Source organism: Lynx canadensis, chromosome A1 (assembly GCF_007474595.2).
Source record: "Lynx canadensis isolate LIC74 chromosome A1, mLynCan4.pri.v2, whole genome shotgun sequence".
Classification (NCBI taxonomy): domain Eukaryota; kingdom Metazoa; phylum Chordata; class Mammalia; order Carnivora; family Felidae; genus Lynx; species Lynx canadensis.
This window is the reverse complement of record NC_044303.2, coordinates 196277898-196305228: the sequence shown is the minus strand read 5'-3', so window position 1 is coordinate 196305228 and position 27331 is coordinate 196277898. Positions and strand designations below refer to the sequence as shown.

Below are 27331 nucleotides of genomic sequence, written 5' to 3'. Positions count from 1 at the left end.
GCAAGAGTTGACCAACGTTTTCTGCAACGGGCCAGGTGGTAAATATTTTGGGCTCTGTGGGCCACGCGTCTCTGTACACAGCTGGGTGGTGGTGTAAAAGCAGCCTCAGACAGTACGTACCAGAGTGAGTGTGGCCGTTTTCCAATACTGCTTGATTCACGGACACTGAAATTTGACTTTTATATCATTTCCGTGTATCGCCAAATATGGATTTCAGCCATTAAAAATGAGAAGTGCCTACTTTGGCTGCGTGTACACTTGAAACTGGGACTCGTGAAGGGTTCCATATGTATATTTTTTTCAATGTGAAGCCATTCTTGCTCAGGGCTGTGGAGAAGTGGGCTGCAAGCCCACGGCTTTGGCCGTGCCAGCCCCTGCTTTAGGTCTGGTTCAGGCCTCACCCCCTCCTTGCCACACATCACCTGCTGTGTCCTCAAGTAGTCCTGTCCTTCAGGCCCTGTCATGACCCTTCTGTGACCTTCAGCGGCCCCTCCGGCTGCCTCCCAGCTCTCCCCGTCTGCCCTTGAGGACACTCCCCTCCTGGCTGCACAATTGTTTTTTTCCTGAGCAGGGCTCTGAATAGCTCCATTCACCTTGGCGGGGGAACCCAGAGAAAGGAATTTTGTTTGGAGTCCTAGAGAAGCCAGGACTTTGATTTACCATTGAAATCAGGCCCCCTCGCTTCTCCCCCCGCCCCCCCCACCCCCATCCCTCATCCCTGGCCACTTCCCTGCTCACACGGCCCCAGCAGTCTCTCCCCTGCAGTCTCTGTGCCACAATCACCTTGGCTCTAGTTCTCTGCACAATGGTCCCCCGAGCCTGCTGCTGGCTGTCCTGGTGCCTGCTCATCTGTGTCATTTCAGGTATGGACATCAATCTCGAATCTTTTTATTCCCCAGGGGTCCTGAGACCCCCCCCCCCCTTGTCTCTGCCTTTCCCAGGAGTACCCTGTTCACAGCATGGTGGGGACGGAGACAGTGAGCACTGGAACCCCTAAGCTCAGCTTATCCCACGGGCTGTCTGTGCCACCTCGGCAGGGTCTCCTCTCTGAGCTCAGCTCCCCCATCTGCACAATGACAAGGATGGACTGCGTGATCTTGCAAACCCCTTCCACACCCCTGTGTGTTACATGACCTAAGTTACAGGAAACAATCTGCACAGCTCCCGGGTGCCCGCTACTTTTCAGCTCAGATCGTTGTCATCACCCCCAGGTCCCGAGATGAGACTTGACATCTTCACGACTTTTCCTGGGTGACTTGTTGGCTTGGCAAACCCAGAAGCTGCAAAGCTAAGGATGTCTAGATGGCTCCCAGAGAGCCACTTCCCCCACAGCCCAGCGGTGCTCATGCTGGGAGGTGGAGCCTCTCCTGAGGAAGATGTGTTTGCAGCACCCTCCCAGAGGTCCTTTGGGGCCCTGATTCTGCCAGCACAGCCCCAGCTGGCGGGGGGCACTCTAACCCAGCCCATGGTTGGATTTCAACTCCAGATCATCCAGATCAAATAGGATGCCAGACACAGAACCCAGAGATACCTCAGCCGGCTGCTCTAGCGACAGCCTATCAATGAGGGAGATCAGAGAACCAGCAGGTACCCCACACCCTCTCTTATCCTGCCCTCTGATTGGCTTGCTTCTGCTTCCTGGAAGGACTCTATCTATGGAAGTCTGGCTTTGAAAGCCTTGGCTTTACATTCGCATTTGAAAAAGTTTACTATTTGTGGTAGGCAGAAAAAACAGCCTCCCGAGATGTCTGAGATGTCTCCGGTCCTTATCCCCAGAACCTTACAAGGCAAAGAGGCATTAAGGCTGGAAACCGAATCAAGGTTGCGAATCAATTGACCTTACAATAGGGAAGTGGTCCTGATTATCCATTCATTCAGGTGGCCCAATGTAATCCCAAGGGGCGCCTGGGTGGCTCAGTCAGTTAAGCGTCTGACTTCGGCTCAGGTCACTGATCTCACAGTTCGTGAGTTCGAGCCCCGCGTCGGGCTCTGTGCTGACAGCTCAGAGCCTGGAGCCTGCTTCACATTCTGTGTCTCCCTCTCTCTCTGCCCCTTCCCCCTCATGCTGTGTCTCTCTCTGTCTCAAAAATAAATAAACATTAAAAAAAAAAAATTTAAAAAAAAGCTTCCTTGAAACTACAGGAGGAACTCAGAGGAAGAGGCAGGGCCACGGAGGTGCTGGCTCGAGGAAGATTCCATCCAATAGTGCTGGCTTTGAAGATGGATAAATGGGGCCATAAGCCAAGGAATCTGGGCAGCTTCTAGAAGCCAGAAAAGGCAAGGAAACAGATTTTCTAAGAGTCTGCAGGACTGCATCCTGCAGACACCTTGATTTTAGCCAGCGAGACCCACTTTAGACTTCTGACCTTCAGAATCGTAAGACGATAGATAAATTGATGGGTTTTTTTTTTTTAAATGTTTATTTATTTTTGAGAGAGAGAGATCAGACTAGGAGGAGAGAGAGAGACAGACAGACAGACCGACAGAGGATCCGAAGTGGGTTCTGTGCTGACAGCAGACCGCCTGATGCAGGGCTCGAACTCACAAACCATGAGATCATGATCTGAGCTGAAGTCTGAGGCTTTGGTTATAACCAACTGAGGCCACCCAGTCTGAGGCCACCCAGGTGCCCCTAAATTTGTGCTGTTTTAAACTACTAAGTCTGTGGTAATTTGTTACAGGGACAATAGGAAATGATACACTATTCTTGACAACAGCAATTTATTGAGCTTCTGTTATAAGCCAGGCACTGCACTCAGTGTTTCACATATATTATCTCATTTAATATGATAACAGTCCTGCAAGGCAGGTGTTTTTGTTCCCATTTCCTAAATGAAGAAAATGGGGCTCAGAGAAATTATATGACTTGGCCAAGGTCACACAGCTAGCTTGTAGTAGAGCAAAGATTCAAAGCCTAGCTCTAAACCATTGGCTCTAAAGTCCATCTTCTATGAACTCACCCAGGCTCCCCACCCCTTGTCTGGAGTGGCCTAGATAACTCCTTAGAGAATCTTTGTTTTAGATGCCAGACTGCAGTGTTCTAGGTCACCTCATTAATATACTGAGCCTAGCTGTTCTCTCTGAGGCTTAGTTTCTCAACCTGTAAAAAGGGGATGATAATGCTTGCTGGGGACACTTTTTGGGTTATAGCAAGGATTAAACCAGACAGTGACTTGGAAAAATTGTCTGTGAACTAAGTGCTCTCCCGTGTAAGAAATTAAGAATAAACCTACTGCCAAACTAGCACAACTTCCCCAAACCATTGCGGTACCCTATCCCTCCAGGGCCAGGCAAGGCCCCCAGGATAGATGTTCCCACCAGGGAGACCTTTTACATCGTTGTGAAATAATAGAAAATAAATATATTGATCTCCGCCCCTAGTTCCTGGCACAGGGCTCCTAAAACCTTTGCAATTTCATAAGTGGTAAGAACACTAGGAACATGTTTTGTTCTAATATTTGCCCTTGACCCTGGTTCCTGACACAGAGTTCCTAAATCTGTTGGAATTTCCTGGGTGATAGGAATGGCTTTTGTTCTAATGAGGTGACTGCCGGTGGACTCCTGGAGAGCTTCAGGGTGGGGGCTGGACACCAGAAAGATCTAGCCATGAATAGAAGCTTGGAACTTTCAGGGCCACCTCGCATCCCCCAGAAGGGGGAGAGAGAGGGTCTGGAAACTGAGGTGATGATGGATCGTGCCTCTGTGATGAAGCCTCCATAAAAACCCCCAAAGGGTGGGGTTTGGAGAGCCTCCGGGTTGCTGAACACGTGGAGGTTCTGGGAGACTGGTGCACTGGGAGGGGCCATGAAAGCTCCACGCCTCCTCCCGCACCCCTTGTCCTACGAACCCCTTCCACCTGGATGTTCATCTCTACCCTTTGTCATCCCCTTGTATAATTAAACCAGTAAACATAAGTGTTCCCCCGAGTTCTGTGAACCATTGTAGCAAATTATCAAACCCCCAAGGGGGTCGTGGGCACCCTGACTTATAGCTGGTTGGTCAGAAGCACGAGTGACAACCTGGGACTTGAGATTGGCATCTGATGCGGGGGGAAGGGCAGTCTTGAGGACCTTAAGCTGGGGGGTCTGATGCTCTTTCCAGGCAAATAGTGTTAGACCTGAGTTAAGTTGTGCAATACCCAGATGGTGTCTCGGAGAACTGCTTGGTGTGGAAACCCCCTCCCCCAATCTGGTGTCAGAAGTCTTGTGAGTGTGGTAGTCATGTGAGCGTAAATGACACACACACAAGAGATGTGTAGTTTTTTCTTAACAGTTGTGAAAAACAGAGGACTCAGGTTTAAACGTGGTGGTTTGGTTTCTTTCTTTATCTTGTCTTGTTTTTACCCATTGGTACCTGTGTGTGTTGATGATGGTGGTTTGGAGCCATAAAAAAAAAAAAAAAAAAAAAAAAAAAAAAAAAAAGACAATCGCTAAACTCCATTGGGATCTTCTCTGTTGCTGCTGTGCAAACATTATATCCACCACTTGCCCCTGTCCCCTGCTCCCCCATGATGGATGGGGTAGCCTGAGGCTTTTGGAACTGGTGAAATAACCCATCATGTGGGAGGTTTTTTAAGTTTATTTATTTATTTTGAGAGAAAGAGAGAGAGAGAGAGCACAAGCGGGTCAGTAGACTCTGAACTGTCAGCACAGAGCCTGACGCAGGGCTCAAACTCACAAAGTGTGGGATCATGACCTGAGCGGAAATCAAGAGTTGGACACTTACCCGGCTGAGCCGCCCAGGCGCCCCTGACCGTGATGGTTTAAGAAGAGGTGTGTGATGTGTGTCAGACTGGAAGCAAGAAGACCGGTTGGGTTCCTACATCAGCAGACTAGATGAGGTCTGACCAGGATTTGGACGGCGTGGTGACAGCAGTGGGCACGACGAGAGATTGTGTCTGGGAACTATCAGGACGGAGAGTAAAGAGCCTCAGAACTTGGTACGAATTGCACAGCCCTCTCTGTGTGAAGAGATGGTTGGGTGCTGGGGTAGAAGGTAGGCACAGGACATGACTGCTTCCTCTTCCACAGGGAAGAAAAGTTAGATCAGTGGTAAGAGCTGAAGATAGTGGGTCTGAAAGGTCTTTTTAGCAGTCACAGCCATTCAGCCCTAAGATATGCTGCTGGGGGTGCCTGGGTGGCTCAGTCGGTCAAGCGTTCGTTCGATTTCAGCTCAGGTCATGGTCTCACGGTGCGTGAGTTCGAGCCCCGCGTCGGACTCTGTGCTGACAGCTCAGAGCCTGGAATCTGCTTCAGATTCTGTGTCTCCCCCTCTCTCTGCCCCTCCCCTGCTCATGCTCTGTCTCTGTCTCTCAATAATAAATAAATGTTAAGGGGGAGTGGGAGGGAGGGGAAAGTGGGTGATGGGCATTGAGGAAGGCACCTGTTGGGATGGGCACTGGGTGCTGTATGGAAACCAATTTGACAATAAATTTCATATTAAAAAATTTTTTTAAAAAAAGATATGCTGCCGGTGAAGCTACCATGGGTTCTGGAGCCAGACTGACCTGGGTCAGAGTTACAGGTCTTCCACTCCTTGGCACAGTGCCGGGGGAAAGTGAGCTTCTGTGAGCCCCAAAGTCCTCATCTGTAAAATGAGAATAATACTTTGCATTTACTAAGAGGATGAAATAAAAAATATATATATAGACAGGGACAGGTGCTATCCCAGAAACACTGCAGGCACCATCAGTGGTAGCTCTGGAGTGGCCTACATAACTCCCTAGGGAATCTTTGTTTTTAGATGCCAGACTGCATTTATTTATTTATTTATTATTTAATAATGCTAACTACTGAGCTCCCCATCAGTAGACATACCTAAGTGCGGATTAAGTGACCTCTTTTGGAGCATGCTCTAGAAGGGTTTGAAATATTGGTGGCCACTTAGATAAGAAAGTGTGTGAGTTCCTCTCCATGGCCCCCCCACTCCCCGCAGTTCCATTTCGAAGGAACTCATTCTAAGGAAGCAATCTGATCAAAGGTGTGTAAGATGATTATTGCAGAACTATTTTGGCTGAGAATGCAGAAAACCCCAAATGCCCAACAATGAAGAAATGAGTCATCATACATCCCTACCATGAAATGCCAAGCAAATTGTTTGGAATATTTTAGTATACATGTTTATTGACATGGAATGATAATCACAACATATTACTAAGTGAAAATGTAGGTTATTAAAAATATGTGTTATCCTGTTCCATTCTATTTTTTGACCATTTCTTCAAAATATGTGCATTAAAAATGGAAAATTGGAAAACTATGCTTTAAATACTCATGGTGGTTATCTCTGGATGGTAAGTTTTGGGGCAAATTTAACCCTGTTTCTCAGGGTTGTCTGTATTTTATCACAGAGTGAGGATTACCTTTGTAGTAGTAATAAGCATAAAGGGTAACAGAGCTCTGAGGTTCTATCAACTGCTGGGGTGAGGAGAGGACCCCATTTGCGATGAACAGTGAAGGCTGGTGACCCCAAACCCACCCTGTCTCTCCACAGCTGAAATCCAGGAGCATGGCAGAACTCCCAAGGCTCAGAAAAAGAGAGCCTTCAAAGCAGCCAGCCCTGGAGACGTGAAGCCCCCAGGAGCCCCAGGTGGGAAAAAACCCAAAGCAGACCTCAGCCAGAAGACCCTACAGATGGAGGCTGCAGCCCCAAGCCTCCCAGCCTCCTCCATTCTGACCCTGGTGTTAGGGAGGGGCCGCTTCCAGAAGGTGGGGGACTCTCTCAGCCTGCGGGCTGGGGATCCCCTGGAGCTTCGCTGCCGGGGCAAGGTGGTCCACTGGAGGGTGCCTGTATACCTGGAAGAGGAGGGCAAGGAACGCCTGAGGTATGCGATGGAGTAGCTCCTCTGACTACAGGCATCTGAAAGAAACAGTGAGATGGGCTCACGAGACCCACCAGTTGCGGAGCAGTTTAACAGAATGAGAGCCATGGCTTCCCACAATCCGGGATGTCAATTCTGGGGGCAGCAAATGGTGCCTGCAGGGAGAAAGGTGGCAGTAGTACGGGGGACAGGCTGTCTGACCTATCTGTGCCGGAATGTTGGGCTGAGACGCCCTTATGTCAGGGACGACATCATAGGGGAGGCAGAAATGAAGGCAGAGTTGACCCCACCAGCATCGCTCACCCCAGGTCCAGAAGAAAATCAGGCAGAGGCTGGGACATAAAAGGGTTCAGGAGATTTGTCCGCCTTCTCTCAATTCAGCCTCTTAGGGTGAGATTTCCTGGAACCCTGCCTCCTTTAGGGGGTAGAGTCGCTTAGAGGGCATTTACTGGCCTGAAGAGCGAGACACAGGGAAGGAGCCAAGGACAACAAAGGAGTTTGGGGGATGCCGTTTGCGATGCCATTTGCGACGCAAGGACAAGGTCTGTGAGGGGTAGATGGACCAATCAGAAGATGTGCATGAGGCCAGAGAGACAGGCGAGCAATCAGAAACCCTTACAGCCTAAGTGGGGAAGGGAGAAGACTGAGTGGGCCATGTGATGAAAGCTGGGGAGGGGGACTCTCAGACGACTCCACGCTGCTCACTAGGTGTCCCAGGCCATCCCTGTCTCCTGCCTGCCTCACCCTGGCCCAGCCCCACACCTGTCTTTCAGAATCAAGCACTTCAGCCGTCACAGCCAGCTGCAGCTGGTCAACTCCACGGGCGCGGACACGGGGGAATACAGCTGCTGGGCTCAGCACTGCCAGGATGGCGAGGGCGCAGAAGGCGAGGCCCGCCAGGGAAAGACCTTCATCTTCTTCACAGGTGCCCCGGAGTCAGGTCTCCAAGAACGTCAGTCAAAATGACAAAGCTGGAACTAGCAGGCTGGTCTTCAGCTGTCAGTCTTAGAAGCCCTTACCAGAGAGGAAAAAGCACCCCAGGGCAGGAATGGGCAGGGAAAGAGGGATTTGAAGTCCCCGAGACGGACCTCATGTTCATGGGCGGTGGTAGAGCATCAGGAAACAACTACTCTGTGCCAAGCTCATTCGTCTCTCTCCCTCCTTCCTTCCCAGACCCAGAGGAACTCTTTGTCCCCACCGAGGATTATTATAAGTGTGCAGTTGCACAGCCATCAACCAGTCCTGCTTCCCTGCCAGGTGACCAACCCTCTGGCCCACGTGACACTGCACTCGGGAGTTCCCCCCGGAGGAAGTCCCAGTGGATGGGAGTAGACAATCTCCTTTGACGTAAGAAGGGCTTCACCATCCACCGGCCCCGAGCTTCCTTGGCTGGAGCCCTCTTCTGCTTGGCCAGCCTGGGTGGCTTGAGACAAATCTCTACCAAGTACATGCTGATCTACATCAAGTGTGCGTGGGCCTAGGGCTGGGGTGGGTGGGGCGAGGGAGGATATGGGGAGAGATACCTCTTAGGGACTTCAGATTTGAGTTCTGTGGATCACGGAACGCTGAACAACCAACCAGCTTTCAAGAACACCCCACGTAGTCAACCATCTTGTCCAGACAGGCAGCCAGTCAGCCAGCCATTGATCGACACTGCATCAGTGCAGGCTTTCTGTCCATCCACTCATTCTCAATCATGTCACACTATTCCATCCATCCATCTGCCCTCAAGCCAACCATTCCATTCATCCATCCTCCATTAGATCACCAGTTCCATCATCTACCCATCCCCTATCAATTCAAGCACCCCAACCATTCCCCTCTGGGACCTTACTCATTCCACCCATTCATTTCATTCAGTGGTTCCAACAATCAGTTCAACATGTTTGTTCCCATTTCTCTCCCGTCTTCTCCATGGCAGACCCGTCATCCTCCCCCAAACCCACCATCCAAGCTTCAGCAACATCAGTCCAACTGGGAGAGAACTTCAGTGTGACCTGCACGGCTCTGGGTGAGCCAGACATTGCTGTGGACTTTATCTGGGAATATCCAGGGCAGAAGGTAAGCCGAGGGTAAGAGGAGGCCGTGTGTGTGTGTGTGTGTGTGTGTGTGTGCATATGTGCGCGCGCGCTGACGGTGTGTTGGGCAGGAGCATGGGGGTGAGGAATTAGGAGGAGGATCAGGAGTGATCATGACAGAGCGGAACCACTGCTTGACTAAGATTCAGAGGAACCTGACACTGCTTCTCTGTGTGACCTTGGGCAAGTCACTTCCCTTTCCTGGGCCACAATTTCCTCATTTGTTAAATAGAGCTACTTCTCAGGCTACTGTATAAAATTCGTTCCTTTGTTAATTTATCCAATAATTACGGAGCACCCACCACAGGCCAGACACTGTGCTAAGTGCTGAGACCACAAGGATGAGGCGAAAAGAGATATGGCTTCTGCTGTCTGCAAGCTTACAGTGGCAAATGAACACGGTCATCAAGAGAATACTAAGTGCTACCCTGAGGATACGACAGGACGGATGCGATAGCACCTTAAGATAGAGTCAAGGAGTCTTCTCTGAGGTGACATTTGAGTTGAGACCAGACTGGCCCAAATCTCATGAGAACAGAGCCGAGGCAAGTGCTCAGTCCCTGTGGCCAGTGTGTGTATAATAAGAGATGAACAAAATACATTAGCAACTGTCTCCTGGGCATCTGCCGTGGGCCAGACCTTCCTAAGGGGTTGTTGGAGAGGTGATAGTGATGTTCCTTCCTCTCAGAGAACTTAGCCCCACAGCCTGCAAACATCTGGGGAGCACCTGGGTCAAAAAGCAGATCCACCAGCACTGAAAACTTCAGGAATTCTTAAAAAGCCTTCCTGGAAGAGTGGGATTTGACATGAGCCTCAGAGGGTGGGCTGGACCCAGCAAAGACAAGGTGAAGGTGAGCTCCCCAGAGGCCTTAGGAGGGAACGAACGGGGGATAATCCTCCCATTTGTCAAAAATGGAAACTGAGACCCAGCAAGCGGTAAAGAACACACTCATGGTTGGGAGACATGGCTTCACTGTGCTAGCATTTCCTCAAACATGTTCCTTGGAATGGTAGCATACCAGAAAGTCCAGCCCCAACCTCCCAAAAAAGTGCTTTTAGGAAAACACTGCCTCTTATAACCATCGCCTGCCTCGGAGATTCAAAACTCACATGCACATGTGACAGACTCAGTGGCCGGAGTCTCCCCAGTTTAATTTTACTTGACTCAGTGTTTCTCAAAACAATTTTCATAATAGAACCCCACCTCCCCTTCTCTGGGGAGGCAGCACCCATTAACAACCCCACAAAACCAGAGTGCCGCAAAACCCACCCGCGGGGTGCTGCTCCCAGCCAAGTCACTTCCTGTGTCTCCTTGAGTAGGAGAGGAGACCCCAGCTTCTCCCCAGGGACTTGAGAAGCCCACATTTCCCACAAAGAACCTGGCCTTTCAGGTGCTCTGATATATGTGTGTGACCTTGGGCGAGTCACTCTCCCTTTCCCTGAAGGGACACAGTACCTCTTACTTGCCTGCTGGTGCCTAAGTCAGAGATGACACCTGGGGTAGCTGATGGACAGTTATGTTTTGTCCCTGCAGCTGGGCCGACCCCCCTACGTCAGCGAGTGGGCCAGTGTCGTTCGCCAAGAGGGCCAGGTACAGCAGGAGGCAGGGAGTACCCTGCATGTGGAAGAGGCCCGGGCTGGGGACTCTGGCATCTACACCTGCAGGGCTACCAACCTTCAGGGCACGGGGACTGCCACCACCCGCGTCCGTGTAACCAGAAGCTCTCATGTGTCCCCTGCCCCTTCCTAGCTCTGTCCCTGGCTGCAGGCATCCTGGTGTGGAGCAGCGGGCAGAAACAGGGGTAGGTAACTGTGTGAACCTTGGTGTTGTTATGCCAAGCCGTTGTCCCCTGCAGAGCAGAAAGAGCCTTTGCACTGACCCCTGAGACTCTGCCCACCCATGACCTCTTCTAATGGCCAGCTATCACTCCAACATCGGGCCCCACTCCAAGGCTGGGCAAAGCTAGGGCCAGTGGGGTACCAGAAGTCCAGGAGGGAGTACAGAGTCACTGATGAGTCACCCAAGCCCAGACCATACTCCTCAATGATTCCTGCCACTGGCAAAGGTCCTTAGAGAGGAGCCACCTCCTCCCCGTTCCAGGAAAACACAGGGGCCAGATAAACACAATACCATTATTTCCATGGCTTGTCTGCCCCAGTGTGAGGCCATGACTGCAGTTTATCTCCTTGCATCCACCATGGGTTACTTGAGGGAAACCCTGCTCCCCATGACTTGCCCCTTCTCCAGCCCGGCCCCTCTCAATTAAAACCATGCTCTCTAAAGTGCATTCTGCAGCCTGAAGTGCTTAGGCTGGGGTAGAAAATTGGTCGCAGAGGTTTAGAAAATGCTGGACACTGCTTCCTTCTTGGAAATTTGTAGTGCACATTACCATATTAAAGGTTCTGAGAAGTCCTGCACTTTGCAGATCTGTTTAACTGGACTGAATCTAGAGTTTCTCAAATTACTTGGCCATCGATTCTTTTCTTGGTCATGCCTATTAATGTGCAATGAATGAGTGTATCCCAGACAAGCTTTGGGAAAAGTTTCATGAAGAACTATGTGTGCACTTCTCTCCAGAGCTGTTCCCAAGGCTCCCAGATAGATAACTTGTTTTCCTATGGCTGGAGAAACAGCTCAGCACTCCTCTAGCCCTACTAGGGGAGGAATGGAGAAACAGTCGCATCTGAACTCCCAGAACTACACATGGCTAAAGACCAGACCATATCCAGGGGAATAAAGAAGGCAGTCTGAGATCTGGGATGATGGAGGAAACCTCCGTTCTACTGGATTGTCTTTTCTTACTTGCTGGCCTGGGGCGTGGGGCTATTGCTGAGGGATCTCAGGCAAGGCCCTCTGGCTCCTGTGATCTGTTTGCTCTGCTGCTGAAGAGGGATGAGAACCGGCTTCAAGAATCTTAGGCAGATGAGAGGAGGGAAGTGTAGCTGAGAGCACTGAGTTAAAATGCTCTGTGCAGGGGAGGGCTTATCATGATGGCATCCAGATGACCTGAAGCTTCCTGAGAAGAACAGTAAACCCACAGACGGTCTGGGCTGGACAGGCATGCTGAGTTTGGTTACTCTAGCTGCCCCTCTGCACGGATGGGGAAGCTGAGGGCCACATTCCGGGGTCCTGGCGCCTGGCATTAGGGGTGGTAGAAGGAGTCAAGATAGGGAGGAGTAAGAGAGGGACCGGAAGTGAGTGGGGCAGGTAGAGGTCAGAGGAGAAAGACTAAGTCACACATCTGATCCTTCCGGAGCCTGGGGAGAAAACAAGCACAACACACGAAGAGCTGGATGACCGAGGAGGTCCTAGTCCTTGTTTTGGGGGCCCCACTCCCCACTTTGGTTTCCTTGTCGGTATAGGGATGAGGTCCCAGCTCTGCGTGTACCCGGGTGTCACTGAGACTGAGGGACCAGGAGGGCTGAGGAGTTGCTCTGGCTTAACCCCTGGGCTGAGCAAGACTCCGGGACCGGGAGCAGTCGCCTGCCCCACACCATACCCAGCCCCAGCCCCAAGGGCCTCCAGTGACCCCCTTACCAGCGGCCCGCCTTTCCCTGTTGATTCCCAGGGTGTGGGCCACTTCCTTCCCAGTCCCCCAGCCCCTGGTCTGAGCCTCGCACCATCCTAGAATGGGGCACTGTAGTGACTCAAGTATCATTCGCTGGGTTCCCCTGGCTGTTTTAGAGGAGAGGTAACCTGAGGCTGAGGGAGGGCCCGACCAGAGGTGGGAACATCTCGGGGAGGGGGGGAGCTGACAAGTCAGGACCAGTGGGTTGTCACTTCTTCGTCAGATGGCCTCAGTGGCACTGGCTGCCCCTGGGAAAAGCTCGGGACTTCCCTGATTTGGACGGAGAGAACTGGGAGGGATGAAGGACTTCCTCTTGCTTGTTTCCTGGCCAACTCAGGGGAGGTGCTTCTGGGGCCTCAAAGCCGGTGGGTATCCTGCACGGCCCAAGCCCTCAGGCTCCCTGGGCTCACACCCTGGCTGCCCTCTCGCTCCTGCCCTCCGCCCCTCCTGGGCATGGAACGAGAGCCCCCGCTGTCTTCTCTGGTAAATCCTCAAGAGGGCGCTGTGACCACAGGCGTCCTGGCCCTGCGTCCTAGCTGGCGAGGGAAGGAGACCTCGGGTGGGGTGACTGAGGACAGAGGGAAGGCGGGGGAAGCATCGGCCCCGAGGACCCGGTATAGCAGCTCCTCCTTCTCCTGCTGGAGCTGTCGCCGCAACTGGCACTCCTTCTCCAGGGCCTCGCGGGCGAGAAGCAGGTCCTCCGGAGCTGCCTGTGGATGAGATGGGCCGACGTCGCCAGGGGGAAGCAGCCCATCAGCTGCCGCACAGACCAACCCATTCCTCTGGAGCCTTCCTCGGATGGGCCGCCAGCCCGCTCCAGGGCCCCCACCGCCCTGTCGTCTGTCGTCTGCCTGTGTGCAGGAGGCCATTCATTCGATTGGCTGACAGTGGAGCCCGGCCCTCCCAGGCAGACAGCTCTGGTTCAGATCCGCCCCACTAGTTAGCTGTGTAACCTTGGACAAGTTATTGACTCTTGACAAATTTCAGCGTCCTCATGGGTACAATGGGACTGGATCATAGGAGGACTCAGCTCTTCGAGTAATTATGACGATTAGTGAGACCATATGTAAAGTATTCAACGAATTATGTCTGACCCATGAGGCAGGCTCTCATTTTCTAAGCCTTTCGAATGAGTTCATTCATTCATGTACATTCATTCATTCATTAGGTCACCTCCAGCTAGAAATTCCTGTCCTCTCTTCCTGTATTGGGCTTTGCCGTGGAGCCTGCTCAGCCAGGATGGGGACAGGATAGCAGTCAGGGCACTGAGACAGGTTTCTAGGCAGAGCTGGGTCCCCTTGGGATTCTGACTCCCATTTCTTGACATTCCCCAGAAAGGCCTGGACCTACCTGCCAATCCATTTCCCAGGCTTCTCAGAGACCCTCCTAAGTAGAGATTTTGGCCAAAAGGGTGGGGGTGGGAGGAGAGGAGGCAGGGAGGCAGCTTACCTTGACATACCCATCTGGTTGCGGCCCCGGACATTGGAGCTCCTCATTCTCCTGCTGCAAAGTGGTGATCTTTTCCTCCAACATCAGATTTTTTCTTTCTGCAACACATCAGAAGGAGCTCAGAAAGCCACCCGACTCACATGGCACAGTGTGTTTCGTCACCTCCCCTCTTATCTGTGGTCACTGAAAACACCGACTCATTCTGGACTAGATGTTACATCTCGTGAGACAACAGATTACTTAAAAAAAAAGTATGTAACTAAGGAGGGAACACAGGGTTGCCAACTTTCGATTTTGCCACATGAGATGTAGGAAAAGAACACAGCCACTCCCACATAACATTTCCATCAGTTCATAAGAAGAATGGATATTTTTGGTTCTTCCCAAAGTCAGAAAGGATATAATCTATATAAATAAAATTACGTGTGTCTGTTATACTATTCCACAAGCGTGGTTGAACAGAATTCCCAGGGACTCTCTGAGACGGGCCTGATTAGAATGTAGGCTGTGCGGTACGCGCGGGTGGGGAGGACTCCTTCAGAGGCAACATCATCCTGTTTGGACTCAGCCCCGGGTTCCCAAGGCCTCCCTTCTCCTGGAGACAAAGCCATCTGTGTGCCCAACGCCCACCACTCCCCAGGCCTGTCCTCGCTCACTGTGGCCTCCTACTTCGGTCCGATTTTTTCAGCCTCGGCTTCTTCCCCGGCCCCTGCCTGACAGGGGACATCTGCCAGCCCCTCCTGATTAGCCAGGTTACCTGCCCTGGTGTCACCCAAGCTAGAGAAACATGAATAAGTCAAGAAAAGCAACGGAGGCCCTATGAGAAGGAGCCACTGCTTGACCCGATACTGGCCACAGACCAGGCCACAGCCGTCCCCCAGGGCCAGCATGGAAGGCAGGTCAAAGCTGGGGTGGACCAGGCTGGGGCCTCCTCAAACTATATTCCCTCCACACACTTTACAGAGGAAATGCCCGGAAAACAGAAGCCCGAGGTGTATCTTCCCAGCCCTCCCCCTTCAGTCACACACACCACTGTTTCCATGAGGATCAGCCGCTTGTCCAGCTCATGGATACGCTCGTTCTTCATCTCGATGACAAAGTGTAAGCTCTCCAGTTCCTGCTCCCAGAACTGGTTGGGGCTTCCGTAATCCTAGATGGGGACACGAAGTGATCTCACCAGACCAGCAGGGAGAGAGGGGCAGGGGCTACTGCCTCTTCCCCCATTGTGCCTCCAAATCACTGTTTGCCTCTCACATGCCGCCTCCTTTCTCTTGGCTCACGGTAAGTGCTTACTACACGTGATCTCATTCTAGCCTAATGATGCCCTTCGAGGCAGGCCCCACTACCACCCCAGCTGAGGAACCGCAATGCCGAGCGGGTAAGTCACTCACGCTAAGTGGTAGGTCAGCTCTTTGCACCTCGTTCCTCCTGAATCCAGAACACTGAGCATTTTACCATCCCCCCTGTGCTCTAAGTCTTTCTTTCCCCACAGTGACACGGGGACCCTATTTCTTCCAGGCTCAGGTCTGAGCCCTGGCCTTGAGGAAGGCCTGGCCTGTCCTGCTGCCCAGACCCTGACCTCCCTGGAGATTCAAGAAGGAAAAGTATTCTCTGCCACCCACCTGGATGTGCTTCTTATAGTCTCGGCTCAGAATGGACTCTCTCTACCCTCTTCATCTTGGCCTGGAAGACCTCCAGCTGTGAGGACAGTCCATCAATGGTCTCCTGGAGAAGGGAGCGGGAGGGAGATGGTCAAAGCCTGGTTCATAAAGGCTGAAGGTGGACTTCTGTGCATCCCGGAAAGGGGTCAGTTTAGGATTCTTCCATCTATCTTCACTCTGTCCTACCCAACAATGCAGGCTTGGTTTGCTTCAACCATTGCCTGAAACACGCCAGCCTATCTCTCGTCATAGAGCCTTAATGGCTCCCCCATGCCCTTGGGGACAATGTCCCGGTGTTTGAGGCTTGTGCTAGCTTGGCATTCAAAACCCAACCATACCAGGCTCTGCACTTCCCAGTCTTCCTCTTGCTGCTCCTGCGGCCAGGCATCACACCAGTCCTTCTGCTGCTGGGTACATTCCTGCCCTCCTACTCTCCCTTGTCAGGAGTTTCCTGCACCCCAACCTTGCCCATTACCTTCAGATAGAGTAGGGCTTCGATATGGCCCCCGGCCCCACAGTTTGGCCCTCGCCTCCTGTCCAACCTCAGCTCCCCTCCCACTCATACCCTTCACCCCAGGCATCTTGGACTTCTTTCAGTTCTACACGTACTCCATATTTCCCTCTCGTCTCCAAGTCTTTAAGCACAGTTTGTTTGTTTTGTTTTGTTTTGTTTTCTGCCCAGGGCATCCTTCTTACCCTTCTTCATTTGAAGAATTCCAACCCATCCTTCAGGTTCCAGCTAGATTTCATCCCTCTGGGAAGTGCCTGACCTGACAAATTGGCTCAGACACCTTCCTTCGTGCTTCCGCCTGCCAGCCCAGTCACACTGTGGGTGCCCGGTCCGTGAGGTCTCTAAGATCCTCCAACAGTCCTTAGAAAAACAGGCCAACCCTAATCTCAGAGCAAGTCCTCTTGAGCTGATAGCCCAGTCGCCACATGGAGGGGCTGGATATCACGGAAGACACTCGTCCCTGTCCCTCACACCTTAAGTGGAGGCCGTGCTGTTTTCCCGCAGGCCCTCCCCTCCCCTGGCAGAGTCTGCCATGGCCAGCTCTTCTCACCTGCAGGGTTGCCTTGGCCTCCTGGAAGGAGTGGGTGAGGGCTTCCTTCTCCTGCTCGTGTTGAGGCCCGGAGGACTGCAGGGAAAGGAGACCTCTGTGAGCTCAGATACCCTATAGCTTTTCTGGCAGGTGCCATGAGGGCGGGAGAACCCCGTGATTAGCAGGGCCCCCAGGGGCCGGGGGTCTGGGGACGGTCCTTATTCATCTTTGTTACTGGCCTGCAGCTGTGCCAGAAATATAGGAGATATTTAACAAAAGCTCATAGAAATGGAAACAAATTATATCCTCAGAGGAAACCGTGAACCCTACCAGATTGTGGCGCCACCCACGCCCTCCTGAGGCCAAGACCCCAAGATCCTGCAGCCACCTTGTTCATTTTGTTCACCACACGCCATGGACCGTGCACAGAGCCAATGTTTTGCAAGCTGGGTTACCCAAACTTTGAAACCGTTAAATCATCACCCATCAAACCACTGGCACAAAACTGCAGTCAGTACCTTTCGGTCCGGGGCCAGGAAATCTACCTTGCCCTGATTCTGCTTCTTCACTACTGAGAAACCTTGCGAAGATCACCTCGAATACCTAAAAGTCCCATTGCCTCAACTGTGAAGTGAGTTGTCACTAAGGGATGGCCGAAGGATGGCATGAGAAAAGGACACTCAAGGGCTTTCCCTTGATTGATTCCCCCAAATCAATATAGTTTTTATTTATTTATTATTTATTTATTTATTTAGAGAGTGGCATGCGTGTGTGAGCAGGCGTGTGACGAGCAGAGAAAGAGAGGAGAGAGAACCCCAAGCAGGCCCGGTGTGGTCAGCAGGAGGTGCAGAGCGTGACCTCGTGGTTCACGAGATTGTGACCTGAGCTGGTCTCAAGAGTTGGACTTGGTCAGACTAAGCCACCCAGGTGCCCCAGTATAGTTGTATTTATTATCCCTCCTCCTCTGTAGAGCTCCTTATGGAAAATTCTACCCTTGTCTCCGCTGAAAGAAGACAACTGAGAAGTGACCAACCAGTGGGCGGGATGGGAAATAGGACAGAGAGGACAGGGAAAAAAGAGCTTCATATGACCAAAGGCCCAGGTATACATGGGCCTGCATCACAGTGGGCAGTGACACACACACAAAAACAGTGTTCAGTGACATAAATGTGTCAGAGCTGTCAAAATGGAAAAGATCAGCTGTTTGAAACCTACAGGCTAACTTTTTCCAAATCATGGGCCTAATTTGTTAATTTGCCTATTAAGACGGGTTCTGGGGGCACCTGGGTGGCTCAGTCAGTTAAGCGTCCGACTTTGGCTCAGGTCAGGATCTCGCGGTCCGTGAGTTTGAGCCCCGCGTCAGGCTCTGGGCTGATGGCTCGGAGCCTGGAGCCTGCTTCCGATTCTGTGTCTCCCTCTCTCTGTCCCTCCCCCATTCATGCTCTGTCTCTCTCTGTCTCAAAAATAAATAAAAAATTAAAAAAAAAACCCAAAAACCTTAAAAAAAAAAAGACGGGTTCTGATTCCAGGTAAGATGGAAAATGTAAACTCCATATAGTTTGTCCCACTGAATGTAGCTATGAAACCTAGACAGACTGAATAGAGTAGTTATTTGCAGACTGCGAAAGGTAAATGGTAGCAGGCAGAGGGGGGAAGAAGACCAGAATTCAAAGTACCACGGAACCGATAGTCTGAAACAAGACTCAGAATCGTATGTATTCACATCATTTCAGAATAATACAAAATTACTCAGCATACGAATCCAAACGGCAAAAGCAGGAAAATCTTAACTTGGCTGAGGAAAGATATTCAGCAGATGTCAACACTGTGATGCTACAGATGTTGGAATTATTAACAGAGACTTTAAGGCACCCGATACAAAAATGCTTCATGATCTGGGTGCCTGGGTGGCTCAGTCGGTTGGTCGTCCGTCTTCAGCTCAGGTATGGTCTCACGGTCCGTGAGTTCAAGCCCCGTGTCGGGCTCTGTGCTGACAGCTCAGAGCCCGGAGCCTGCTTTGGATTCTGTGTCTCCCTCTCTCTCTGCCCCTCCCCCTCTCACACTCTGTCTCTCTCTCACTCTCAAAAATAAACATTAAAAAAAATTTTTTTTAATATAAAAAAATGCTTCATGAAGTAAGGGTGAATAGTCTTGAAAAGCATGGAAAGATAGAAAGCCTGAGCAAACACATAGAAGCTATTAAAAAGAACCAAAAGGAAATTTTAGAACTAAAAATGTGATAAATGAAATTTAAAAATTTCCTGGGTGGGCTCAGTAGCAGAACAGAGATGACATAGGTAAAAGCCAGTGAACTTGAATATAGATCAATAGAGATTATCTAGTCTGAACAACAGAGAGATAAAACGATTGGAAAACAATGAACAAAGCCTCAGGGACCCATAATACAATCCGGAAATGTCTAACATTCGTGCATCAGAGTCTCAGAAAGAGAAGAGAGAGAGCGTAGTACACAAACTGTGTTTGAAGAAAGGATGGTTTGAGTGCTTCCCACATGTGGCAAAATGTAAACCTACAGATCGAAGACACTCCCTGAGCCCCAAAGAAAGCAAACTGAAAGTAATCCACACCCAGGCACATCATTTTTGAAAACTAATAACCAAGAAAAAATCTGGAACAGAAGCAGAGAAAAACAGTGCATTACTTAGAGAAAACAACAGGGAGAATGACTGTGGATTTCTTATCAGAAACCTTGGAGAGGAGAAAAAGTAAGAACGTAAATAAGAAATAAAAACGGCTGAAATAAAAGAACTGATAGCCAGTGAAAATATCCTCAGGAAAGAAGGTGAAATAAAGACATTCTCAGATGAAAAAATACTAAAATAATTCCTCACCTGCAGACCTTCTAAAAGAATCGCTTAAGGAAATGCTTCAGACAGAAAGCAAATGATACCAGAGGAAAACTTGAAACTTCAGGACTATAGGAAGAGCAACCAAAGTGGTAAACGCCTGGGTAATATTCTTCTTCCTCTTCTTCCTTGTGCTCTTTAAACTACTATTGGTGGTAAATCAATGTAAACAGTGTAACATTATCTGGTGGGGCATTCAGTGTATGCAGATGTAATACCTAAGACAAACACAACAAAAAGGAGAGAGGATTGGGACTTACGCAATAGTAAACTTTCTGCATTCCACTCGACATGGCAAAATATTAATTCTGGGGGCACCTGGGTGGCTCAGTCGATTAAGCGTTTGACTTCTGCTCAAGTCATGGTCTCATGGTTCATGGGTTCAAGCCCTGCGTCCGGCTCTGTGCTGACAGCTCAGAGCCTAGAGCCTGCTTTGGATTCTGTCTCCCTCTCTCTGCCCTTCACCTGCCTGTGCTCTCTCTGTCTCTCAAAAATAAATAAAAATTAAAAAATCTTAAAATATTAATTCTAAGTTGTCTCTTAAGTATTTTGTAATTCTTAGAGCAAAGAATTAAAAAAAAAAGAACTATACAGGAGATATAATTAAAAGACCATAGACAAGTTAAAGTGGAATACTAAAAACATTCGAATACTCCAAAATAAAGCAGGGAAAGGAAAGTAGAGGATAAAAACAGAACAACCAGAAAACAAATACAAAAATGACAACCTAAATCCAACCATATCAATAACAACACTAAACTAAATAATCTAAACATCCTAAATAAAAGATAGGGATTGTCAGAATGGATCTTAAAAAAAATTCCCCCCAACTATGTGCTATTTAAAAGAAACCCACTTTAAATATATGTCATAGGTAGATTAAAAGTAAAAGGTAGAAAAAGCAATATTAATCAAAGGAAAGTTGCGGTGGCTGTATTCATTTCAGATGAAGTACACGTAAGAATAAGGAATATTACAGGGATGAGGAAGGTCATTACATAATGATAAAGAGGTCAATTCTCCAGGAAGGCATAGTAATCCTAACTGTTTATATACATAACAAAGGAGCTTTGAAATATATGAAGCAAAAACTAACAGAACTGAAATGAGCAACAAAGACACAATTATAGTTGGAGACTTCTATGCTCTTCAGTATTCACTAGAAAAAAGAAGCATAAAATCAGTAACAATATAGAAGAACTGAACACTGTCAACACACTGATTTAATTAATTTATAAACTACAAGCTGATAGTAGCAGAATACACATTTATTCAAGTGCACATGAAACATTCACAAGATAGACCATATCCCGAGTCATAAAACAAACCTTAACAAATTATCAAATGAGCAAAATACAAACCATGTTCTCTGACCATAATGAAAACAAACTGGAAATCAGTCACAGAAAGAGACTATAAATCTCTAAACACTTATGAGTTTTGATGAGCCAAAGAGGAAGTCTCAAGGAAAACCAGAAGATATTTTGAATTGAACAAAAATAAAAACACAAAACATCAATCTGTGGGATGCAGATAATTCAGTGCTTGGGGTGGGGGGTGATTTATAGCACTAAAGCCTTATGTTAGAAAAGGAGAAAGGTCTCAAATCAACAATCTAAGCTTTTAGTTTAAGATACCATAAAAAGAAGAGCTAAGTATAAAGCAAAAAAAAAAAAAAAAAAAGGAAGGAAATAAACAGAAATCAATGAAATTGAAAATAGGGGGAAGAAATCAATGAACCCAAAAGCTGGTTTCTGGAAAGGATTAATAAATTGATAAACCTTAAGCAAGACTGACAAAGAAAAAAGAGAATACACAACTACCAATATCAAGAAATTAAGAGGGAATACCACCAAAGACACAGAAGATATTTAAAATAATAGTAAGAGACCACTACGAGCAATTCCAGGCATATAAACTCGACAACTTAAATGAAATGTACCAATTCCCCAAAAAACTACAAACTACCAAAATTCACCCAAGGTAAAATGCATAACCTGGGCATTCCTATTACTGCTAAAGAATTTTAATTTGTACTTAAATACTTTCTGGATAACAAATGTGTGAGAACAGATGATTTCATTCACAAATTCGACTGAACATTTAAAAATGATATAATACCAATTCTATATAATTTCTTCCATAAATGGAAGAAAATGGGACATAACTCATTCTATGAGGCAAGTCATACTTTAAAACTTCAACTGGGCAGATGGTACAGAACAATTGCCCTCATGTACACAGACACAAACATCTTCAGTAAAATATAGCAAATCAAATTCAGCAACATATAAAAAAGTAATAATAGCAGCATGACCAAGTAGGGCTTATGCCAGGAAGGCAAGGCTAGTTCAATATTTGAAACTCAAATCAGGGGCACCTGGGTGGCTCAGCTGGTTAAAGTGTCTGACTCCTGATTTCGGCTCACAGTTGTGAGATTGAGATTCTCTCTCTCTCTCTCTCTCTCCTCTCTCTCTCTCTTTCTCTGCCCCTCCCCCACTCACGTGTGTGCACTTTTGAAGGAAGGAAGGAAGAAAGGAAGAGAGAAAGAAAGATAAGAAAGAAAGAAAGAAAGAAAGAAAGACAAAAGAAAGCCAAAGAAAGAAAGAAACTCAAATCAATGTAATCCACCATATTAACAGTCCAAAGAAGAAAAATAACACCATTATAGGGGTCATAGATCTAAACATAAAATTTAAAAACCATACATATTTTGGAAGACAACATAGAAGATCTTTGTTACCTGGGGTTGGCATAGAATTTTAGGATACAACACCAAAAGCATAATCAATACCAGAAAAAGAAAATTGGAATTCATCAAAATTAAAAAGCTTTGCTTTGCAACATACATTGTTAAGAAAATGAAACAAAACAAAACAAAACAAAACAAAACAGGGGTACCTAGGTGGCTCAGTCGGTTAAGCATCCAACTCAGCTCAGGTCATGATCTCACAGTTCTGATTTCAAGCCCCGCATTGGACTCTGTGCTGACAGCTCAGAGCTTGGAGCTGCTTCGGATTCTGTGTCTCCCTCTCTCTGCCCCTCCCCTGCTCCAGCACTCTGTCTTGCTCTCTTTCTCAAACAAATAATAAAACATTAAAAATAAATAAAAATAAAATAAAGAAAACTTCAGATATACACAGAATATTAAAAACAAAAAAACACCACTTGTTTCTCTCAGTTATCTGTATACCCACCCCAAACAAATAGAATGCCTGTATTTCCCCTCCCACTATGCTTTTATTCATTCATTTGATACACATGTATGTACCACCTTACATAAGCCAAGTGATTTAGAAAATAACTAAGAAAGAATTCTGACTGATGGGAAGAATTCAAGATAGGCAGTCCCTTCTCCTCTGTGGGTTTTTACAACAGTAACATTTTCTTATCAACCTATCTATTATGCTAAAAAATAGTATCAAAGCAATGCACAGACAGCAAAGCTGCTTTCCCACAATAGCACCATGAGGTGGGGAAGGTACACTGTAGAGATATGGAAAATGAATTGAGATCCAAGGTAGATTCTAGAGATGTAGAAACTGAACTGAAGTTGAGTGACAGGCCCAGTGTCACATAGCACATTGGAATTAAAACATAACTCTTCAAATTCCCAGGGTGAGGGCTTCAATTCCATTTCAAAACATTTTGTGCTAATGTTGCAATATGTTTCAAGAATCTTAAAAGTTCAGACCTCTGTTCTAGTTATTCCATTTCTGGGAATCTAAGGACATAACATGAAATGTCTGCACAGATTTATGCAAAAGACTTTTGGTGCAGTGTTACTTACAGTAGTTAAAATCTAGATGTCTAGACTCACGGGAAATAAGGAAAACCATGTATGCATGGTCTAACCTTTATAAACGTTTAGAAGCACCATGATTATTGGAAACATGCTGGAAACAATGTCAAATGGAAAGAACAGGATCTTAACATTTTACATACAAAATAATCCTAACTGTATTTTTTAATGCTTTATTTATTTTTGAGACAGAGAGCATGAGCAGGGCAGGGGCAGAGAAAGAGAGAGACACAGAATCCAAAGCAGGCTCAAGGCTCTGAGCTGTCAGCACAGAGCCCAATGTGGAGCTCAAACCCACAAACTGTGAGATCATGACCTGAGCTGAAGTCAAACGCTTAACTGACTGAGCCACCCAGGCACCCCAATATCAGTGCATAGCCTGATGCAGGGCTTGAAGTCAAAAACGGTGAGACCATGACCTCAGCCGAGGTCAAGACTCAGAGGCTTAACCGACTGCGCACCCAGGCGCCCCCTAAACTGTATTTTAAAGAGAGTTCTGGGGAAGATCATGCAAATACTGATGAATAAAAGAAACACCAGTATAGCATTTTCTAGGTCTGTGTCAATAGCGTCAAAAATACACGCAACCTTCGCCAAAGAAGATACACAAGTGGTCAAAAGCACATGTAAAGATGCTCAGCAAAACTAGGCATTAGGGAAATGCAAATCAAACCGCAATGAGATACCACTCCACGCCTCACTAGGACAGCAATAATAACAACAGCAACAACAATGGAAAATAGCAAGTGTTGGCGAGGATGTGGTGCAATTGGAACCCTCGTGCAATGCTGGTGGGAATGCAAAGTGGTGCAGCTGCTGTGGAAAACAGGTTGGCGGTTTCTCAAAAAGTTAAGCATAGATGTGCTGTATGACCCATTAACTCTACTTCTGGACAGACGTACACCCAGGGAAACTGAAAGCAGGTGTACAAGCAGGTGCGTCTGCTAGTGGCACAATGCACAGTGGCCAAAGGGCGTCAACCAATGAATGGATAACAAAATGTGGTGTGTCCAGGCCAATGATAATAGAATATTATTCAGCCATAAAAGGAAGGGAGTAGCTTTTAAAATGGGAGGGGAAAAAAGAAATGTAGTGCAAATGTAATGTTGCACCATGGATGCACCCGGAGACATTATGCTGGGTGAAGAAAGCCAGACATGGGGGTCAGAGATGGTATGATGTCCATTTAATTGAGCATCTAGAATGGACAAAACCCATGACCGGAGAGTGGCTCAGTGGCTGCCAGTGGATCAGGGGCTAGGAGGTTGGGGAGGTGCAGGGAGTGACTGCTTGGTGGGTATGAGATTTACTTTTAGGGTAACGGGATGGAACGGGATGGGGTGATGGTTGCTGGGCACTGTGAAGGTACTAAATGTCACTAATGGTAAGTCTTGTATGTATTTTACTCATATATATATATATATATGGGTATATATATGTGTGTGTGTGTGTGTGTGTGTATATATATATTATAATATATATATATATATATACTTTGCCACACCAACTCTACCAGAATGTTTTTTGAAAGATAAAATCATGAATGTGGCAAAGATTTACAAAAGAGTTCACTGTGTAAGTATCATTGCTATTATAAACAGTGGCAAAAGTTTGAAATTACCTAAATGCCTAACCAATGGGCTCAGTCAATGAATAAGGGTACACATGGAATGCTGTGCAGTTGCTAAAACTTATATTACAGAAGTTAAATGACAAGATGTTAATACCATTGAAACAGAAAAATCAATTTATCTCCTCCCCCCAGTGTATGTGTGTGTGTATAGAAGAATATCCCAGGTGTATACAAACACACACACACACACACACACACACACACACACACACACACAGTGAAAGGGATCTATATTAAAGGGGGTAACAGTGACTAGTGACTGGTTCGGGTAGAAATTGTACACAATTTTAATTTTTGCAATAATAAATAAGTACTAATCATTATTTGCTAAGTATCTTATGAATATCAGGCACTGTTCAAATTTTACCTATCCATCTATCTGTCTAACAAATCATTTAATTCTCATAAACACCCTAGGAATGAGATTAACTAAATTCTTACAAGGTTGCACAGCCAGTAAGAGGGGAAGCTGGGATTCAAACCCAGGGACTGTGGCTGCAGAGCCTGAGATCTTAACCACTATGCTATAAGATCGTATTGTTTAGTCCATAGATTCTAAATTTCTATCATGGTTACCATCACATATAAAAGGAAAGAAAGCTATTTGAAAAAAATAACTAACCATATAAATAACCTAACCATAAAATTTAAGAGCTGTCATCATTGTAGGGAAGGAATATGGATATTTAAAAATTCTCCTATTTGTCTAGATTTTTCAAATTTCCTTTAAGGAATATGCATTGCTTTTAAAATTTTAAGGGAAAAAAAACGTCTCAACTAAGGTTAACAAAGCATGGCGTCAGAGTTTTAAAGCCATTCCTGAAAGGACAAGTCCAAGGATCCTGAAGACTCCAGTGCGGAGGCAGCCAACTGCTTGTGGACCAGAGGCAGGAGGGGACAGCCAGAGGTAGGAGGAAAGGACCAGAGGCAGGAGGGAGGGGCCAGTGAGAGAAGGGAGGGGCCATAGGCAGGAGGGAGGGGCTACAGGCAGGGGGGAGGGGCTAGAGGCAGGAGGGAGGAGGCAGTGGGAGACCACCTGTGAACTCGGTGAGGTGAGGGCGCAAGAAGGACCCTTCTACATCTATGCTAGTGAAGCATTTCCATCCTTACCTTGCAGTGCCTCCTCATGCTCTCCCTCCAGGGCTCTTTGCTGTTCATACTAGTTTCTCTCGAAGCTCCAGCTCCCTCTCCTTCTCCACCTGGGGACAGAAAGTGGTAAGCAGCGTGAGATTGAGCAGGTTCAGCACAGCCTCGCTTATTCCACTCCCGGAACCCTGGAGCTTTGCAGAGGCTGGTGATCAGAGGTCCCACCCTGTCGTCTACGTGATGGGGACAATCTGAGTTCAGAGAGGGCACAAGGCCTCCAAGACACAGCAGATGTGGCTGACTTGCTTCTTTAGGGCTTGGAAGGGGGCTCCTAGAGAACCGTCTAGGTGGAAGCAAGTAGGGGCTTCCAACCCTGATGCCCGCTCCAGGCAGGAAGTCTTTCTACTGCATCAGAGTGTTTCCCGACCTTTCATTGCATATAATGTACATAATGAATTTACATGCAAGCAGTTACAAATATTTATTCAAAAGATAAAGGACTCCCTTCTTGGTAATGGAGTAAGAGATACTTACAACAACAAATCAAAGTTGGTCCTCAATCTGGGACTTAGCAAGGTTAGCTGAGCAGGAGGTTTCCTGCTCAACACAGGGGGGTTGTGTCACCTGGACTTACCTGTTGTGCCATTTCTTCCTGTCCTCTTCGTGTTGCTGGAGAATTCTGGTTATATCCTTCTGGCACCGCTCGGCCTCCTCAGATGCGCACAAGCTGGACAGTTGTGGCTGTGAGTGAGGAAGCAAAAAATGCGCACAGAGCGGAGGAGAAGCCAGGGTCCGGCAGAGAGGATGTGGGAGGCCAGGGCTAAGGGATGAGAACTCCAGTGTCCACCTCAAGAACGGTTTCAGTTGGGAGATCGACCTCCAGAGGCCCCCCAACCCCGCACATCTCTCTGGCTGGGAGACCCTCCTGAGTGCAGGAGCCAGTGGGCTCATTTTGTTGTCCTCTAGGATCTACAGCAGAGCTGGTAACTTGCAGGCCAGACTCAGCCCTGTAAAGGTGCAATTTGCTCTAGCTAATATCTAAATTTAAAAAATAATTAGTTGCAGGGTGCCTGGGCGGCTTTAGTCGGGTAAGCGTCAGACTCATGATTTCGGCTCAGGTCATGATCTCGTGGTTCGTGCGTTCAAACCCCTGCATCAAGCTCTGTGCTGACCATGCGGAGCCTGCTTGGATTCTCTCTCTCTCCCTCTCTCTCTCTCTCTGCCCCTTCCCCACTCACGCTTGTCTCTCTCCTCTCTCTCAAAATAATAAGGAAATAAACATTTTAAAAAAATTAGTTGCTGAGGTTTACTAACTGGGCAGCTTTT

General features: G+C 47.8%; 2 protein-coding genes across 2 annotated transcripts; one reads left to right on the top strand and one right to left on the bottom strand.

Moving 5' to 3' along the window:
- The first annotated feature begins 805 nt into the window (after positions 1 to 805).
- Positions 806 to 8166, top strand: LOC115521689 (platelet-derived growth factor receptor-like protein). The gene is made up of 4 exons (XM_030327124.1): positions 806 to 863; positions 6493 to 6823; positions 7594 to 7745; positions 7994 to 8166. Exons 1-4 carry the CDS (start codon positions 806 to 808, stop codon positions 8164 to 8166), a joined length of 714 nt encoding a protein of 237 aa, XP_030182984.1.
- On the bottom strand, positions 6105 to 26651 carry CCDC69 (coiled-coil domain containing 69). The gene is given in 10 exon segments (XM_030327009.1): positions 6105 to 13177; positions 13917 to 14014; positions 14947 to 15066; positions 15539 to 15577; positions 15579 to 15641; positions 16639 to 16698; positions 16700 to 16713; positions 26030 to 26078; positions 26080 to 26118; positions 26640 to 26651. Coding segments are annotated over 9 exon segments (411 nt in total). The 3' UTR covers positions 6105 to 13177; positions 13917 to 13999.
- Between the last annotated feature and the right edge of the window lie 680 nt (positions 26652 to 27331).

What these genes read in the sequence shown, in the direction of transcription:
- LOC115521689 (XM_030327124.1), top strand. Translation starts at nt 806, where the DNA reads ATGGTCCCCCGAGCCTGCTGCTGGCTGTCCTGGTGCCTGCTCATCTGT. An exon ending in GAGGGCAAGGAACGCCTGAG is followed by an intron (nt 6,824 to 7,593) that starts GTATGCGATGGA and finishes CCTGTCTTTCAG; the next exon opens with AATCAAGCACTTCAGCCGTC. An exon ending in GACCTTCATCTTCTTCACAG is followed by an intron (nt 7,746 to 7,993) that starts GTGCCCCGGAGT and finishes CTTCCTTCCCAG; the next exon opens with ACCCAGAGGAACTCTTTGTC.